Here is a 17,629-nt window from a genome sequence, read left to right on the forward strand (position 1 = left end):
TTGTACACCTGACTGAACAGATGCACCGGCATCTCTGCAAAGTACTGTTGGACACAATGTCTCTTGTGTTACTATGTAAGCAGGTAATTAAATAAATAAATAAATAAAATATGTGAAAAGTGCCAATCCTTGTGGAGCAGATATTTTCTTTTACATTATTATTTTTGCGAAACTAATTGTGTTAATAAGGATAAATATAATATCTCTGTTTTATCTGAGTAAATATAATGGATAATTGTATTTTATTTACTAATATGTTATAAATACAAAGTAACACATCTTTTTGTCAGCTAATCTTACATATTAGAACAACTCTTATGATGTTATAAATGAACTAATTCAAATAAATATAATTAATAAAGGAGTTTATAAGATCATTATAGTAGGACAAACTATAAAATGGCTTTTATCAGGTGATAGTATATATTTTATCAACATTTATAACTGTTAAAATTATAAAAAACTGACATTAAAAATGTAGTTGGTAAAAAAAATACATACCACTGAACCACAATCCACAGTAGTATTGACATATCCTTTAAGTGGTATAAGACCAGAAATACGAGGCATGTAGAATGCTTTATCACGAGACAGTTGAAGGGAGGTAGAAAGGTAGACTGAAGTTCCAATATAAAGGCCCAAATGAAAAGTACTCTACAAAACAAAAAGCAGTTTTAAATTATTTTAAATTTAGGAGAAAAATACAAATAAATTTTAGTCCAATTGTACATAAATCTCTCAATCTTGTACAAAAATAATTACCATATAATATAAATGGCTTTATAAATGTAAAAAGTGAGATTCTGAGTAAGGCTCCATCCTTTAGAAGGCAATCATTCTACAACACCTCAACATCTAAGGGAACAGCATAATAGAAATTGAGAGATGTGAAATAAGATAAAATGGTAAAGATCAAAATCACTTTCAATATAGCTACTCAGTCCTGCAAGTTACCATGTTAAGAATACGGCTGCATGCAATAATGCATGCTGCTGGAGTTTTTGGTTGGCCCAGCTTTACTTAATGAACATCTTGTCTAATGTTATCTTTTTTTATTTACAGTTACTGAATACGAAACACGAATACCTGAATAAGCATGTAGGTAAAGCCAGTCCTAACAAATCACAATAAATATATCAAGAATGCAACAGCTCTAAAATTCTCACGTCTTTATCAGGATTCAATGGATGTCCAGCTAAAACATACAGAGATCACCATGGTGGAAGAGATCAATGTTAAGGAAAAAGGTGGCGAATGAAAAAAAAAATGATATAATTACAAGAGGCCACAAAATGAGACAAAAACCACACCGCGGAGCACTTCTAAGGCCTGTTCAAGAAGTACAGGCCACTTTTGACCTGTAATTCCTCTGTAGATATAGGTATCTTTACCATGAAGGATACATTACATTTGTGATCAGCAATTATGCATTAATCTTCTCAAATTGGTATTTCTTCAAATATCAAAGAATCAAATGAGAATAACTTCAGGTTTTTTTTTTTTAAAAACTATCTCCAGAATGTTTTAGTGTGTAGAAGTGCCCAGCAGCTATAAATTGTTACAGACATACTGCTTCTAGACAGTATGTTGCTCTCAACACCATGTGTTCTGGTAAACTATTAGAAATGTTATAAATTTAAGACATCATGGTAGTATAAATACAAAGATTAAGAATTTGTTTATTTAAGAATCTTTTGATAAAATTTAGTTTACCAAACAACTGTCCATACCTTATGCCTCTATAGAATTCAATATTATTCATCACCACACTGAAAAAGACAACATTAAGGAAGAAAATAGGATTAAAGAAAGACAAAAAAGTTGTGCCAATTTTTTTGAGGGTAAGCACTCTTTTTTGCTAGCACAAGATGTTTTATAAGAAAAATTATCATACGAGTTATTTTTGACAAGTAGAAAGTTGTAGTTGTTTCGTAGTAAGATCACAATAGTTTCACTTGGTGGGTGAGGAAAAGTATATTATTGATAGATTTTATAATACAGTTAAATGAATATTATAATTCTGCATTTGGTAAACGGGAAATAAGAGGTAAAAATGAGTGAAAATGTCATCTGATAATGACAGACATGATATGAGTGCTTATGTAAATGATAATGTACTTCCATCACTTGATATTTATGAACTTCTTATATTTATAAAATTTTAACAAAATAAAAATGTAATATATTCATCTTGCATCCATAACAAATCAAAATAACAGTCATGTGTTACTGTGTAGAATTGACATTAAGCAATACTGAATCAATACTCTTTCAATTTTTCTTTATCTACACAAAAAGCTTACTTAAACATTAAAATGCACGTTATCTAATATTTAAAAAAATGTTTGAGAAAAATTCTTATTTTCCAGCCAATTAATACTATCAATTGTCATTTTTTACAAGTAAATGATGAGAATCTAACAATGAGTCTTCAAATAATCAGTTACAAAAATTAGTTATAATAAATGAATAATATATTATTTCTATACCTCAAGTGGTGGTGGAGCAACAACAGATAGATGTGGAAGAGAACATATCAACTTATCTGATACTCGTAAAGATATCTGACATCCAAGTGAATTCAGCAATAAAGCCCATGGTTCCAGTCCAACTTGTAAACTATTAGGTTCAATCCATTCCTGCCCGTAAGTAACCTGTAAAATTTACATTAATAACAACATGGCTAATCAATCAGCCACACGCTGATTGCCTATATTAATATATATTAATAAAAAAAAAAAAAAAAAAAAAAAAAATTTTTTTTTTTTTTTTTTTTTTTTTATTTACATTTGTACAGATATACAATAAATAACAATTAAAACTTATTTACTGCACAATTCACACACCAACCACATTTATTTAACAAAAACAATTCACAACAATACTATTTTGTAGGAGGAAGACTCAAACTGAGGAGTGAAAGAGCACTGCAAATAACCAAATAATGAAACGCATATTGGAGGAAAAATAAGGGGATTACTGACAAATGGTTTGATATGTAAACAGCAACTTCAGAAAGGTAGCTTTAATAAAAAAAAAGTATACATCTTTGTGAAACTGGGCTTGATATATGAAAAGAAATGAGAATGGAGGTGGGAGTACATGGGATATGACACATATAAGGCATACGTATACAGGGGTGGGGTGAAAAGTTTCATACCTCGCACAGAGATGGCATTAGTATGCTTAATTTCTCGACAGCATCACATGATTCCATTCTTCTTTAGTTTACTATAAGAATTTCAAGTCACTGCATCACTTAGTATATTTACAGTCTGTCAATGTGTTGAATTAGGGCATTTTTTGGAAAATAAAAAAATGTGGTAATTTGTGCAATAATTAAATACTTTCTTCTGAAAGGCTTAAGTGCAAAGGAGATTAAAGATGAGCTTGATACGACATTTGAAAGACTTCTCCATCAAATAGAACAATTAAATGCTGGGTCACAGAATTTAAAATTGATCAAACATGCACTAAGTAAGTGAAACAAACATGTACAGACACCCTTCTGAAGCAATTATGAAAGAAATTATAGAAAAAGTGCATAAAATCGTTTTGGTAGATCAATGAATGATAGTGGACAGATTTAGCAGTCTGTAGGCATGTTGATGTGAGTTTTGTAGGCATTCTGTCACCAGAAGTTGATTTTTTGGCACGAAGTCAGCTTCAATGGTTATTTAGAGGTCAAAAATTGCATTTTAATAAAAAAATGTTTCAAAATAAAATTTATGTATATCTCAACACAGAATCCAAATCGACAGTCAAAAAAAGTATGTTAGCCATAAAACAATCAACTTCCGGTCTAGACAACCACTTCTGGTAAAGTTGAAAATATTGCTATTTGAAAAAAGGTTAGACATCATTTCTGTTGTCCTAAAAATTTGTTTTTCAAAGTTGAAATAAATTTCATAGTGACTTGGCACTAGGTCCAATTCACAAGTGATAAGAGGTCAAAAATCACATTCTGATAAAAATTGTTATAAACAAAACTTATGTATTTTCCAACACAGAATCCAAATCTGTAACCATAGAATATGCATATTAATTTAAAATATCACCTTCTGGTCTGGATAACTACCTCTAACGACAGGGCTTGATCTAAAAGCACCTGCAGCAAGCCAAAATAAAGCATGATGTACAGAATCCAGCATTTTAAGCACAGTATTGCATGCCGAAGAGTAGGCGACACAACCATAATCTAAACGAGAACGAACTAAGGAATAGTAAAAACACAACATAAATGACCGATCAGCACCCCAACTTGTATTGCTAAGGACTCGCAGCATATCTAAAAGTCTGAAACATTTTGTTTTTGATTCTTTGATGTGCTTGACCCACGTAAGCCAACTATTATAATAAAAACTATTATATAAAAATAATCCTAAAAATCTGACATCAGGAGAGATAGCAATTTAGCTATTCACTGAGAAAGAGTTGCGGAATAAAGGGGTTCTGAAGACTACACATTTTTTCTCAGGTGAAAATGTGAAGCTGGTCACCTTGGACCAAGCTTCAAGGTGAGATATAGCCTTCTGTAGTAGTCTCACAGCTGTGGCTGTGTTATGGTATGCGATGTTTATAGCAAAATCATCAACAAATAAAGAACATGAGACAGGTGTCTGAACACATGTAGTAGTACCGTTGATGGCTACAGAAAATAAAGTGGCACTTAACTCACTTCCCTGAGGTACCCCATTCTCCAAGGTGGCGCTACCTGAGAGGGAATCTCCAACATGAACACGGAAAGTTCAGCCATTTAAGAAACCCCTTATAAAAGCAAGCGTATTCCCCTTGACTCCCCATTTTTGGAGGGTGTTAAGAATACCACGTTGCCGGGCTGTGTCGAAGCCTTACTGATATCAAAGAGGCGCTGTCGTAGTAGGAAAGCATTCTGGATAGCTGATTCCAATGACACTAAATGGTCAATCGAAAATTGTCCTTGTTGGAAACCACACTGTTCTGGAGATAGAAGGCCATGTCTCTCCAAGTACCACATAAATCTGTGGTTCACTATTCTCTCCATTACTTTGCTTAAGACGCTTGTCAAGGAGATAGGGCGGTAGCTTGAGGGGCTTGCTTTGTCTTTACAAGGTTTAAGTACTGGTCCGACAATGGCTTCTGATCAGCTGGGTGGAAAAACTTGTGCAAAGAACAAATCATTATAATTGCTCAATAGATGTTGCAACACTGAATGAGGAAGGCGTGACAGCATACAGACGAATATTGTCAATTACAGGGAAGATGTCATGTGAGTTTTTAAGTGCGTGTGATAACTCCTTGAATGTGAATGGAGCATTTAATTCACCAACTGAATCACCGATGTATAACAATAATACTTTCATCTGTACCTTGTACCTCTGAAATTCATTACTATAGGATGAAGTGAGAGAAACCGAGCAGAAAGAAGTTGTTAAGATATTTGCCACTATAGAAGATGATGAAAGGAGTTCTCCCTCATGAATAAGCTTGAGAATAGATTGTGTTGGTGATCAGCAATTGCACGGATCTTTTTCCACACAGCAGACATGGAAGTAGTGTGTGAGATGGTTTCCACATACTTTCTCCAGGACTTCCTCCTAGTGTCCAAAAATACCCGACAAAACATCACTCTAGTCTTATGGTACAAGTCTAGATGTTTAACTGTTGGCCTGCGGTTAAATTTACAAAGTTCCTGCCAACATTTGCTAATAGTGTCTTGGCAATCAACATTCCACCAAGAAGCGGAAGGACGTCTAGATTTTCCCAATGTTCAAGAGATATAACTATTAGCATTCTTAAGTATCATGGATGCAAAAGAGGAAAGTAGATCATGTAGATCAAGAACACCTGCGCCACTGATATACTGAGAAGGAAATGCTTTATTATGGAATGCTTTCTGTTCAATCTGTCTTTTCAACAGTCCATCTCCGTGGCATTTTTACCACCTTGCAGGCAACACCAAAAGCAATAACTATTGGTCTGTGATCACTGCCATGAAACTCATCACAAACTGACCAAGTAAGATGAGGGAGTAAACTCGGCAAGCAGACAGAGAGGTCGATGCTGGACAATGTACCATATGATAAGGACATGAATGTGTGTAACCTATCATTCAGTAGACAAAGGTCCAAGTCCCGTCTCACTCTGTTTACCACATTTCCTTGAGACGAGCAGAAAGTTGAGCACCAGGAAATATGGTGAGCATTGAAATCACCTATTATTAATGATGAGATTTGCATAAAGAGATTGACAGTTCTAGAGCAGTAAACTCAGAGTTCGAAGCAAGATACAAATTGCAAATATGCAATTTGAAGGGGATAGACCTTAACAGTGATGGCAGAAATAAAGATAGTGAGTGGTATCCTTGTATCTGACACCTCATTCCACATGAAAATTGCAACTCCACCACTCTCTCTACTATATATTATACAGTCTATATCTCTAACAGAAATAGCCTCTGAGTGTTATTCCATCGTGTCATAGAAGGTGTGTTTCTTGGAAGCGCATTATTAGTGGTTCATACCCGTGTGCCAATAGCTTAATATCCTCAATGCCGGACAGAAGACCTCTAACGTTCCACTGAATAATGTTCATAGGTAAAGGCAGTATTTCAGGAAAATATACAAAAAATTAGTTGTACAAGATTCGGTTTTTCTTTTTCGTAGTTCTGATGGTAAGGAACTTCGACGTCCTGTGGTCGGGTGGTTCCTCAACCATATCGTCCAGTATACGAGGTGATGGGGAAGGAGATTTAGAAGAATGGGAAGTCGTGGATAACATCCCAGATGGGTTGGTTGTGGTGGCTCCCTTAACAGGGGGGCTTAACAGATGGCTTACCACCAGCTGCGGTCATTCCTGCCCACCTGGCAAAACTTTGGGGAAAGGGACTTTCAGATGAATCCCACAATTGGATTCACTAACTGCAACTAGTGATGTTTTGTTAATTTTCTTAAGCTCTGATATAGCGACTGTCAGTGAAGTGACTTGATCAGACAATATCTGAACAAGTTATTTTAGCTCACTGCAGAATCTGCACTGTGCTAGATTTGTGGGAGCTTGCTTCGATGTAGTGGTGGCAAAAGATATATCTGGTTTAACCAGGTTTCATGAGTTAATTGTTTTTCTGTATTCTCTGCGTGCAGCTGGGAAAGATAGCTTATGTTCAGTAGAAATTCTGAGAATTGCCTTCTCTTCCTTGAAAGTCTGGCAATCTCGGGAGCGAGCTGTATGTGAACCACTACAGTTCACACATTTTTCATCTTCATTGCAGTTAGTGTCATTGTGGCTTTCTCCTACACATCGAACACAGATCTCAGTTTTCCAGCAAAATGTTGTAGTGTGATCATATTCTTGACTTTTGAAACATTGATGCAGGTTGGGTATGAATGGTCTCACCCGAACCGACAAGTAACCCACCTTAATTTTCTTTGGTGGTATTGGGAGATTAAATGTTAGTATGAGAGAAGGTGTTGGTTCTTCTGTTCTGCCTTGCCGTTTCACATCTACAACTTCTTGAATTTGAAGTTCATCAACTATATTCGTTACGCTCAGCTCCATAAAGTCACTGCAAAAAATTACCCCTTGACTGGTATTTAAAGTCTTGTGACACATCGTACTCACTTTTATACCGCCCATACTAGTGACACGTAAGAGAGATCTACTTTGTTCATTGATATGAGTCTCAATTAATATCGATGCATCTCTTAATTTTTTCTATATTCTTTGGTGAGCCACATGATCCTATTATAACCTTGTTGATCAGAAAGGGGGAGACCTTGTAAAGGGAGCCACCTTCCTGAAGATTCCGCATAAAAACAAATCTAATGTTTTTAGCTTGTAAATGGAATGTTTCACAATCCGCATTACTTTCTCCATTACTAATATCCTCGTCAAACAAAGCTGAGCAAGGCCTTTTCACAAGAATGGTTTTGCTGGTTTTTTCAGATGGACCACCAACCATCATAGCGATTTCTGGTAGGCTAGCAATTTTGGACCCATGAGTAGCAGCGAAATAACAGACCACTCCAGCAGAGCGCACACGTAACAGAGCTGGAGCTAAATACAGCTGGGTTTGCCCTGGTGTCCAGAAGATATCGTTAGAGACTCACTGTGTAGGGCCATTCAACCATTTGGTAAATATATGTGGTAATGGTGCAAAGGCGATATAACAGGAAAGAACAGTGGCTTTTTGGAAAAATTAAAACATTGTCTTCTACCAAGGGCGGAGTGGATGTACTGGTTCCTTCACAGACATGCTCTTGCCAAAAAAAAAAAAATGTCAAAAAATTTCAAACAAATTCTTTAAGCTGTAAAAATGGTTAATTTTATTAAAAGTGATCATTTTTAATTAAAAAAATCATTCTATTTTTAATCTATCCATTTTTAACAAAAAGTTAATAGGCTGTTTGCTAAACTATATGATGAAATGATTGAAAAGAAAAAATCTCTTCTTTCCCATGTAGGAGTCTGATAGTTTTCACAGGAGAAAAAATTAACCCAGTAATTGGAATTGCAAGATGAATTAATAATATTTTTCCAGGATATCCAAACACCAATCTTATGGTTTTTACAGAATAATGAGTGGATGTTGCTATTGGCTTTAGCTGATGTATTTTTCCAAACGATTTGAATGTGAATTTACAACTTGATGTGATAAAAACATTTTATTAATGACAAAGTTCATGCTTTCATTAAGAAGCTTGATATCAGGGTTATTTGCCTACAAAGCAACATTTTTTATATGTTTCCATATATTTATATGAATATATATGTTTCCATATATATTCCATTATATTGAGAAAAACTTGGATGAAGAAGAGACTATTATTCACAAAAGTTTGGAGAGAATGAAGATGCATTGTGTGAGCTAAAAATTCAGTAGGAGTTGTATTTCCTGTAAGGTAAAAATGTTTCCTTGAAGAGATGGGTGCTGAGTCTATTTAGTGAAAACATTGTTGTAGCTGCCAAGTTACCAGTTGAGATTCGCAACTAGCTCATCAAAATTTTTGCTGATAAAATGTTTGTTACAACTACAATTCACATCTGAAGATTTAGATATGTTTTGGGTTGCTCATCCAAGTGAATATGGAAATTTAGTCATAGAAGCATTGAAAATATTAATCTCTTTAGCCACGTCTTACCTCTGTGAAAAGGGTTTTTTGTCAATGGTTATGCTAAAGACTAAATTAGGAATTTTCTTTTATCACTTGAAAACAATTTGCTTTTATGTGTTTTTAACATAGATCCATGAATGGAGAAATTTTCAAAAGAAAAACAAAAGCAACCAAGTCACTAATTTATTTTCTTTACATGTGTATTTACAAATTAAGTAAAATTTTTATAATAAATAACATTTTTCTCATAGAATGATTTCATTATTGTTTATGTGTAAAGTTGTCGGCTAATTTTGCTACCACCCCTTTCATATCACTGCGACTCCCAGGTTGAGAAATGCTGATTTATGATATTAATGATTATAGGTATTCACTACACATCAGTAAAATATTACTTTTTTTCCTAAAAGACGTGTATATAATAAACTCAATGACTTTTAATAAAATGAAGTTTTATTGTTTAATTGAAAAATAATAATAATAAATAAGCAGAAACATCTTTTTGAGATAAATAAAAATACGAATGTAAGCATAAAAATGTTTAAAAAGGGAATGCTTTTTTACCATACTATACTGTTGTTTAAAAGAAAATGTTCTATTTTTTTTGTTGATTGAAACAGGTATTTATTTTTTTTTTTTTATGACTAACTGACAGGATTTTTATGTAAAGATAGCATAAATCCTACATACATGATGCAGGCATGAAAATTTACTTTGTAATTAATTAAACATTTATATACATGATCCATATTTACTGGAACCAAGCTATATTATGATTGATATCTTTTTATTCTAAAATCTTGTAACAACTTTTTGAAAGAGTATCACAATATATATTTCACATAAATATCTATGCCACATATAATATAATGAAAAATTCTTTTTGAATGCAATAATGCATTAATACAAAGATCAGAGAACTATAAAAAATATATAACATAAAAACAAATAAAAAAATAATTTTCTACTGAAATGATAAGCGGAAATATTAAACACCAAAGTAAAAGCTTTGTTTTTATTTGATCTTTTTGGTTCAATTATATTATGTCTTTCATCAGTTTTGTATGTTTTACTTTATTAAGTAATTGCAAAAAAAAAAAAAAAAATAGCAATTGAAATTGTAAACAAAAATATTAAACAATTCTTAAACACATTAAATAGTTCATGTATTAAAGTAGACATGAACTGCAAGAAGATAGTTTTGGCAGGGTGTTGAAGACTTCATTCATACTAGGCATACAAACTAAAAACATTCACTGATAAACAGTAGAACTTAACAACATGATTGTTTTAAACCTGGAGTTTTAACCTTCAACAAGACAGTACAGTACTAAATTTAACGTACCATTGCATCAGTACAGTACTAAATTTACCTTAACATGAACAACTGTATCAGGCTGTGAAGCAGAAATCCAGTCACACATGTTCCATTCAGGAGAAGGTGATAGCCATGTATTAACTTCGCTTTTGTCTAGTAATTTGTCTAGAAGTTCATTTATATCAACTGAGGACAAAGGTCGTGAATTAGGGTTATGTCCTTCAAACACTGAGTATGACAATGGTATTTCAGGACTTGAAGAGAGTAGCCGACCACTAGAAATTATAGTACATACACAATTATTACTAAAAGCAAAAATACTTAAATTTAAAATTAAACAATTTTAAGTACTTTAATAAATTACATAAAATATAAATACTGTTAGGGGTTTTGTGTATGTATGTGAGTGCACTGTGCGTGCTTGGTGGGGGGATTAGTTTCGTGTGGGAGTGATTGTTGCTGGTCTTCGACAGTGTGTGTTTGGAGAATCATCGTTGGTGTGGTGTACTTCCTGTGTCATATATTCAAATGTGCTTTTTTTTAGAGTATATTCATAGGCGTTCAATGTATATCAACCTTATTAGACTTATTAGACTGTGTGTTATATACTTTTAAACTTCAAATTGCGATTAAAATACAAATCTTATGTATTTACAATTGGTGTTCATAATCACTATTTATACAGTCCATTATCCAAAAAAAAAGAAATTCTTTAAGCAATAATTCACAACTAATACAATGAAACTGTTAATTGAAAACTACAACAAACAAGAAAAAACAAATTAAAAAACCACACTCATACTAACCCTCAGAAAGGCTTACCCTCTTTCAGGAGCACAGTTCCACTCATTCCATTTGAAGAGAATAGAAACTACTATTTGAATAATTAAAAAAAAAACTTTTATCCAAATTCCATCTTTATACTTAAATTAATTGATTAAAGTAACATTATTATAGGATTCAAAATAAGGAAAATTACCTTAAAAAGCAAGATAAGAAAAGTATCTTAAAGGTTAAATCATCTGCTGAACAAAAAATAAGCATTGTCATTACAAATTTTAACTTTCTCCCAGGCTTCACAACATTTGTCTTCACAAGTAAATTGTTCATTTTTTAAACATCTAATTTCATAACATAAAATATAAATACTAAACAAGATGCTGGTTCGTAATGCATTCATGATTTACTTTTTGACAGCAATAGCAACTATTTTAGCAAATAAACTTTTCTGCAATAGATAGCCTGCTTTTTAACATTTCAAAACTTATCTCATATTTTTATCAGGAACAATTAAATTATTCAGAGAAGATTAATTCACAAGCACATCAAAATTAATTGTCAAAATTGTCATTAAACTAAAAATTTAATTTAAAATATATAATATTTGTTTTTAACTTTGTTTATTTAGGAAGATTAAATGTCAAAAGAATAAAATAAATTGACATTTATATTAAGTCAGTAAGAATTACATTATAAACCATAAATACCTAATGAAAACAACATTTTTCTCTTTAACACTGAAAAAATTATTACGTTGTCTATATTAATTTCTTAATTGGTAAAGAAAAAAGTCATTCATAATACATAAACAATATTATAAATGATGCTAAATTAAGACAGTGGTGCTGTACATTTTGAGAAGGGCAAACAAACATTCATGATGAAGAATATAGCGCCTGGCCATCAGTGATAACAGATTATTTGAATGAAAAAGTTGACAAAAAAATTTGAGAAAAACAATTGTTGTTTTTTTTTTGTAACAATTGAAACAATTCTGACACTTTTTTTTCAAAACAATTGTGACACTTTCCAAGTCACAATTGTTTCTGATATTACACAATCTTTGATTTATGAAGTTTTGACTGAAAAATTGGACTATAAAAAATTGTGTGTCAGATGGTTGCCAAAAATATTAATCATCACACACAAGTTAAATGTCTTATTGCAGTGCATGGAACTTTGCGGAATTACGAAAATGAAAGTGATGAATTGTACCACATTACCAGAGATGAAACTGGATTTCTTATCAAATGTCGAGACAAATTAGCAGTCAATGCAGTGGCAGCATTCTTCATTTTCTAGACTGAAGAATTTCAAACAAGAACATTTTGGTAATGAAGCTTATGATTATAGTTTTTTGGGACAAAAAGGATGTCATGCTTGTCAAATTTAAGTGATTACAGAACTATCATGAGTGCTGATATGTAGGATGCTCTCACAGGATTTTGTTTTTGCAAGACAATCAATTTTCAGCCATACACACCAAATCAGACAGTGAGGCTACTGAAAATATTTAAATATGATGACAAATTAAAAAATGGCATTACTGCATGGCTTAAATCACTGGCTATGAAATTTCCTGAGGAGGGATTGAAGAACCTAGAGAGACGCTATGAAAAATGTGTTGAAGTTGAAGGCAACTATGTAGAAAAGTAGTAAATAAATATGTGTAATAAAGTTTGTTCATATTTTTCGTTTTGTTTTTATTTCAAAACAAGTCTTAATTTAAAAACACGTCTTGAATTGTTTACATTTGTAAAAAAAAAAATAATTTTTACCTTCTGCTGGGGATACGTAATTATCAAATTCCAAAACTTCAATAAAACAACAAAAAAATCAATTAAAATATGGACTTTTATCTTCATCTAATCAAATTTCAGGTTGTTTCAACTATTATTTTGATGATGTTAAATATTAGCATCTTTTCCGAATTCATTGTATCAAAGTGATTTTTTCCACGGTAATAAAACTCTTTATAAAGAAATTATAAACTTAGAAAAGATTTTTAAATAAAAAGTCACGATGAAAAAATAAATTCATTTAAACTATATGTTCAACTGCTAACTGAAGTTTAGCAAGTAATGCATTTAAATAAATAAAAACTTTTCTTAAAATATCTAGAAACATATAAAAATGAAATAAATATGAAAAAGATTTTTTAAGTAAATAATTGACAAAAAGTCAAAATGTGGAGGCACTGGAATAGGAGTAATATATGAGTAAATATTGTTTACTTAGTGGTAAACAATGTTTTCTGTAAGCAATAATGCAAAAAAAATTATTTTAGTCAGAACAAATTCAAAGAGTAAGCCTATTACAATAATGCATATTTGCATACTAACCTCATCAGCAGAACTGAATAAGAAAAGATATTTAAAGAAATAGAAAAATAAATATCAGGTGTTGAAAAGGTGATGCTGCCTTTTGGAAGAATGTTTCCCTACATAAGGTTATATAAATTTTGTGTGCTGCAAACAATGCAGCACAGAATATTCATTGTTTCCCAGTACATGAGATGTGCCAGTTATGCTCAGACCCGGAATGCCTTCACAGAAAAATATGGTATGGATGCACCAAACAAGTCCTCCATCAAGCGTCAGTAGGACAAGTTCCAAGAGACAGGGAATGTGGCAGATCCAGATAAAAGTGGTTGACTGAAAGTGCTAACACCAGAAAAGTTGATTGACATGCAAGCTGCATATTGTATTAGTCTGAAGAAGTCTGCGACGCCTATCTAGCCAGTATGTTCTCTCTATTGGTAGTTATCATACGGCATGCACAAGTGTTTAGAGATGAATCTATCTTGCTCATGAGTTATTACCAGCAGAATGGAAAATGTCTAGCTTTCTCTGAGTGGTTCATGTTATCTGTAATGCCAAATGGGGAAGACTTCAATGATTGGTTTGGTCTGATGAGGCATGTTTCCACCTGGACGGACACATAAATGAACAGAATTCACACATTTGGTGTACAGAAAATCCACAGGAGCTGTATGAATCTCCTCTCCGCAGACTAAAAGTAGATGCATGATGTGCAATATCATGTAGGCAAATCTTCATGACATTCTTTCAGGGCACAGTGAACAGTGAGTGCTTCATACAGATGGTGCAAACATTTGTAAACCCTATACCTAGAGACTAACTAGAGTACACATGGTTTCAGCAGTACAATTCTACGCTTCATATGGCCAACAACACTATGACTTTCTTGGATCAGTGTTTTCATGACAAGTGATTTCAAAAAGGTTGTGGCCCCCTCAGTCTTTTGATTAATCCCTTCCTGACTTTCTCTTGTGGGAATACCTCAACCTCAAAGATGCTGCTTTCAAAACTCATCCTCACACTATTCCCGAACTGCTGAGCGAAACTGAAAATGTGCCACTGCAATTCCTCAACAAACATTACAACAAGTGTTTAAAAGCATGCAATGTGGTATTCAATTATGTGATAACACTATAATAACAATGTGATAACACTATAATAACAATATTATAACAATTATAAGACCACTTTCAACAACTATTCATTTTCCCATAAGGTTATATCACTTTTTGAACACCCGTTATATAAAAGATAACTACTTCTAACGACAGGGCTTGATCTAAAAGCACCAGTGGCAAGCCAAAGAAAAAGTGGTGTACAGTGTCCAGCATCTTAGGCATAATGACACGCTGAAGACTAAACCATACAACCATAATCTAAACAGAAGCAGACTAAAGAATAATAAAAACATAACATATATTATCAGCCAACTCCCCACTTGGTGTTGCTAAGGACTTGTAGCATATCTAGAATTTTTAAACATCTTTCCTTTAAGTGTTTAATGTGCTTGGACCAAGTAAGACGACTGTTGAAAAGTAAAGCTAGAAATTTAATATCAGTAGAGATAGCAACAGGCTCTCCATTGAGAAGGACTTGTGGAGTGAAAGGATCTCATAGATGAGAAAAGACTTTGTTTTGTTTTATATTAGATGAGAAAAGAAAACATTTTGTTTTCTCAGGTGCGAACATGAAGCCGGCGACTATGGACCAAGTTTTAAGACAAGATATAGTCTTCTGTATCTCTCAGCTGTGGCTGTTGAATGAGTCGTGATATATAAATATATATAAAAATATATATATAGCAAACTCATCAACAAACAGAGAATATGAAACAGGTGGTTGCACACATTCAGTAATACTGTTTATGGCTATATTAAATTTGGTGGCACTTAATACACTTCCCTGAGGGCACTCCATTTTCCAAGGTGAGATGCTACTCAACACAGAATGAATGGATATTTAGGAAACCCCAAACAAAGGCAAGCATATTGTCCACGACTCCCCATTCTTTAAAAGTATTTAGAATATCTTGTCACCAGGCTATATTATATGTCTGCCTGATGTCAAATAAAATAGTGAAAAGTTGCTGACAGAACAGAAAAGCATTTTGGATAGCTGTTTCCAGTGATACCAAATGATCAATGGGAGTTCCTCCTTGACGGAATCCACATTGTTCTGGAGATATATATATCAGTGTGTGCTTCTCTAAATACCAGATAAGCCTCTGGTTCACTATTCTCACAATCACTTTACACAAAAGGATCACAAGGTCAGTAGTCACCGAGTTGGTCTAGTGATGAACACATCTTAGCAAATCGGCTGATTTCAAACTCAAGAGTTCCAACGTTCAAATACTAGTAAAGGCAGTTACTTTTATACAGATTTGAATACTAGATTGCGGATACTGTGGTGTTCATTTTCATAACTTTTCCAAGTACAGTAAAAATTGGTTACAACGAGATTCAAGGGGTTGATCAAATATGCTCGTTACAGCCGAGTGCTTGATACTTCCAAGTTGCCACCTCGTAACCGTAAATTTTTACACTATCATTTTCTATTATAATACAAAAAATATACTCTATTCATAAGAAGAAGCGGTTTTAAAATAAAATATCAATGTTTTTTGTATTATAAACTAACTAATAAAATTTAGGTGTAATACAATTTTAACAAGCTAATATATCTTGCTTTTAATCAAAATTGTTAGCGTTCAATGAATGAGTAAAAAAAAAAAAAAATGGTAATGGTTGTGCAGTAAAATTTACCAAAATCATCAAGTAAAGTAACAAATAAACACCACAAAAAGTTTATGTCATACATTTTTATGTACAAACTATATTTATTAATTCTAAAAAAATCATTCTAATGGGGTGTAAAGCTAGTTCACCTCCACATGGTGTATCCTGGGTAATGCTAAATGAGCTGACAGATACTGGTAGTCAGACAAACCAAGAAGATAGGTTCTCCTGACCATGCAGACACAAGCCTACAGCATTACGACTGCAGGCCATGTCGCTAGATATACCCAACAGTCCTTTTCAGCACTTGCCAACAAGAAATCTTGGACCTTCCGTCCGAATTTGCCACATAAATGTGGAAGGCATAAGTTATTCTAAGAGCCAGTATTTATCGAAACTACTGAAGAATTACAATATTGATCTGGTGGCAATCCAGGAAACACATTGTAACACTGAGGAACAATTGCAGAAAAGAGGCAAAATACCTGGATATAAATTACTTGGTGCCACATACCATGATGCATACGGCGTTACTACTTATGTTAGATGCGATATAGAAAACGCTACTCTCATCTCCCCCTCCACGGGCAATGAAATTCATAATGTTGTAGTTAAAATTGGAAGTATAACAGTGTCCAATATCTATAAACCACCAGCTGTCTCATGGCCAACTTCAGTAATCCAAATACAACCTCATCCTACAGTCTACTTGAGTGATTTTAATAGCCACCACAAGCAGTGGAAATATAAGGATTGTAATGCAAACGGTGAGTTTCTGGTGAGATGGGCTGAGGATGAGAATCTTAGTCTTGTCTTTGATGCTAAAGACGGATTTAGTTTTAAATCAACGGCTTGGAGGCGGGAGTATTAAGCCGGATCTATGTTTCACCTCAACTGACAGCAAAAGTCGGCTGCTGCTAGTTATTCTTTTCGACTTTCCCCACAGCCGGCACTGTCCAGTTATTATAGATGCAGGTAGTCAAATTTCACTTGTGACTTCTGTACCCCGCCCTAGATGGAACTTCAAAAAGACTAATTTAGAACATTTTGCTAGGGATCTGGATGAATGCCTAGGCTGGATACCACCATTCAGCAAAAACTGTAGCAAATTTATTGGAGCAGTAACAAGTACTGCTAAGAAGTGCATCCCTACATGGTTTTGCAGAGAATATACCCCAGGGTGGTCCCAAAACAGCGAAGTTCTCTACTGAAGCTTCCTTGAGATGGGCGATCAAGAGGTGGCAGACAAGCTTCTTCATAGCCTTGATGCTGTGAGACGACAGAAATGGTCGAGTCGTCATGCATGGACTCTGCTAAGAAAATTAGGAAGCGGATCTCCTATTCAGAGACAAAAGCAAATGTCTCCCCAAACACCGAAAT

At 33.5% G+C, this 17,629-nt stretch overlaps 1 protein-coding gene across 2 annotated transcripts in view; it reads right to left on the bottom strand.

Annotated features, from left to right (window-relative positions):
* Positions 1–17,629, bottom strand: part of Vps13B (vacuolar protein sorting 13B) — a 368,739-nt gene that overhangs the window by 65,061 nt on the left and 286,049 nt on the right. For both annotated transcript variants that reach the window (XM_075373949.1, XM_075373942.1), the window contains exons 45-47: positions 10,466–10,685; positions 2,490–2,654; positions 502–654 (exon numbers count right to left, since the gene is read on the bottom strand). In XM_075373949.1, the coding sequence (XP_075230064.1) occupies positions 502–654; positions 2,490–2,654; positions 10,466–10,685 (538 nt within the window). The remainder of the gene's footprint in view (positions 1–501; positions 655–2,489; positions 2,655–10,465; positions 10,686–17,629) is intronic.

This window comes from Lycorma delicatula, chromosome 1 (genome assembly GCF_047948215.1).
Source record: "Lycorma delicatula isolate Av1 chromosome 1, ASM4794821v1, whole genome shotgun sequence".
In the NCBI taxonomy this organism is placed as follows: Eukaryota; Metazoa; Arthropoda; class Insecta; order Hemiptera; family Fulgoridae; genus Lycorma; species Lycorma delicatula.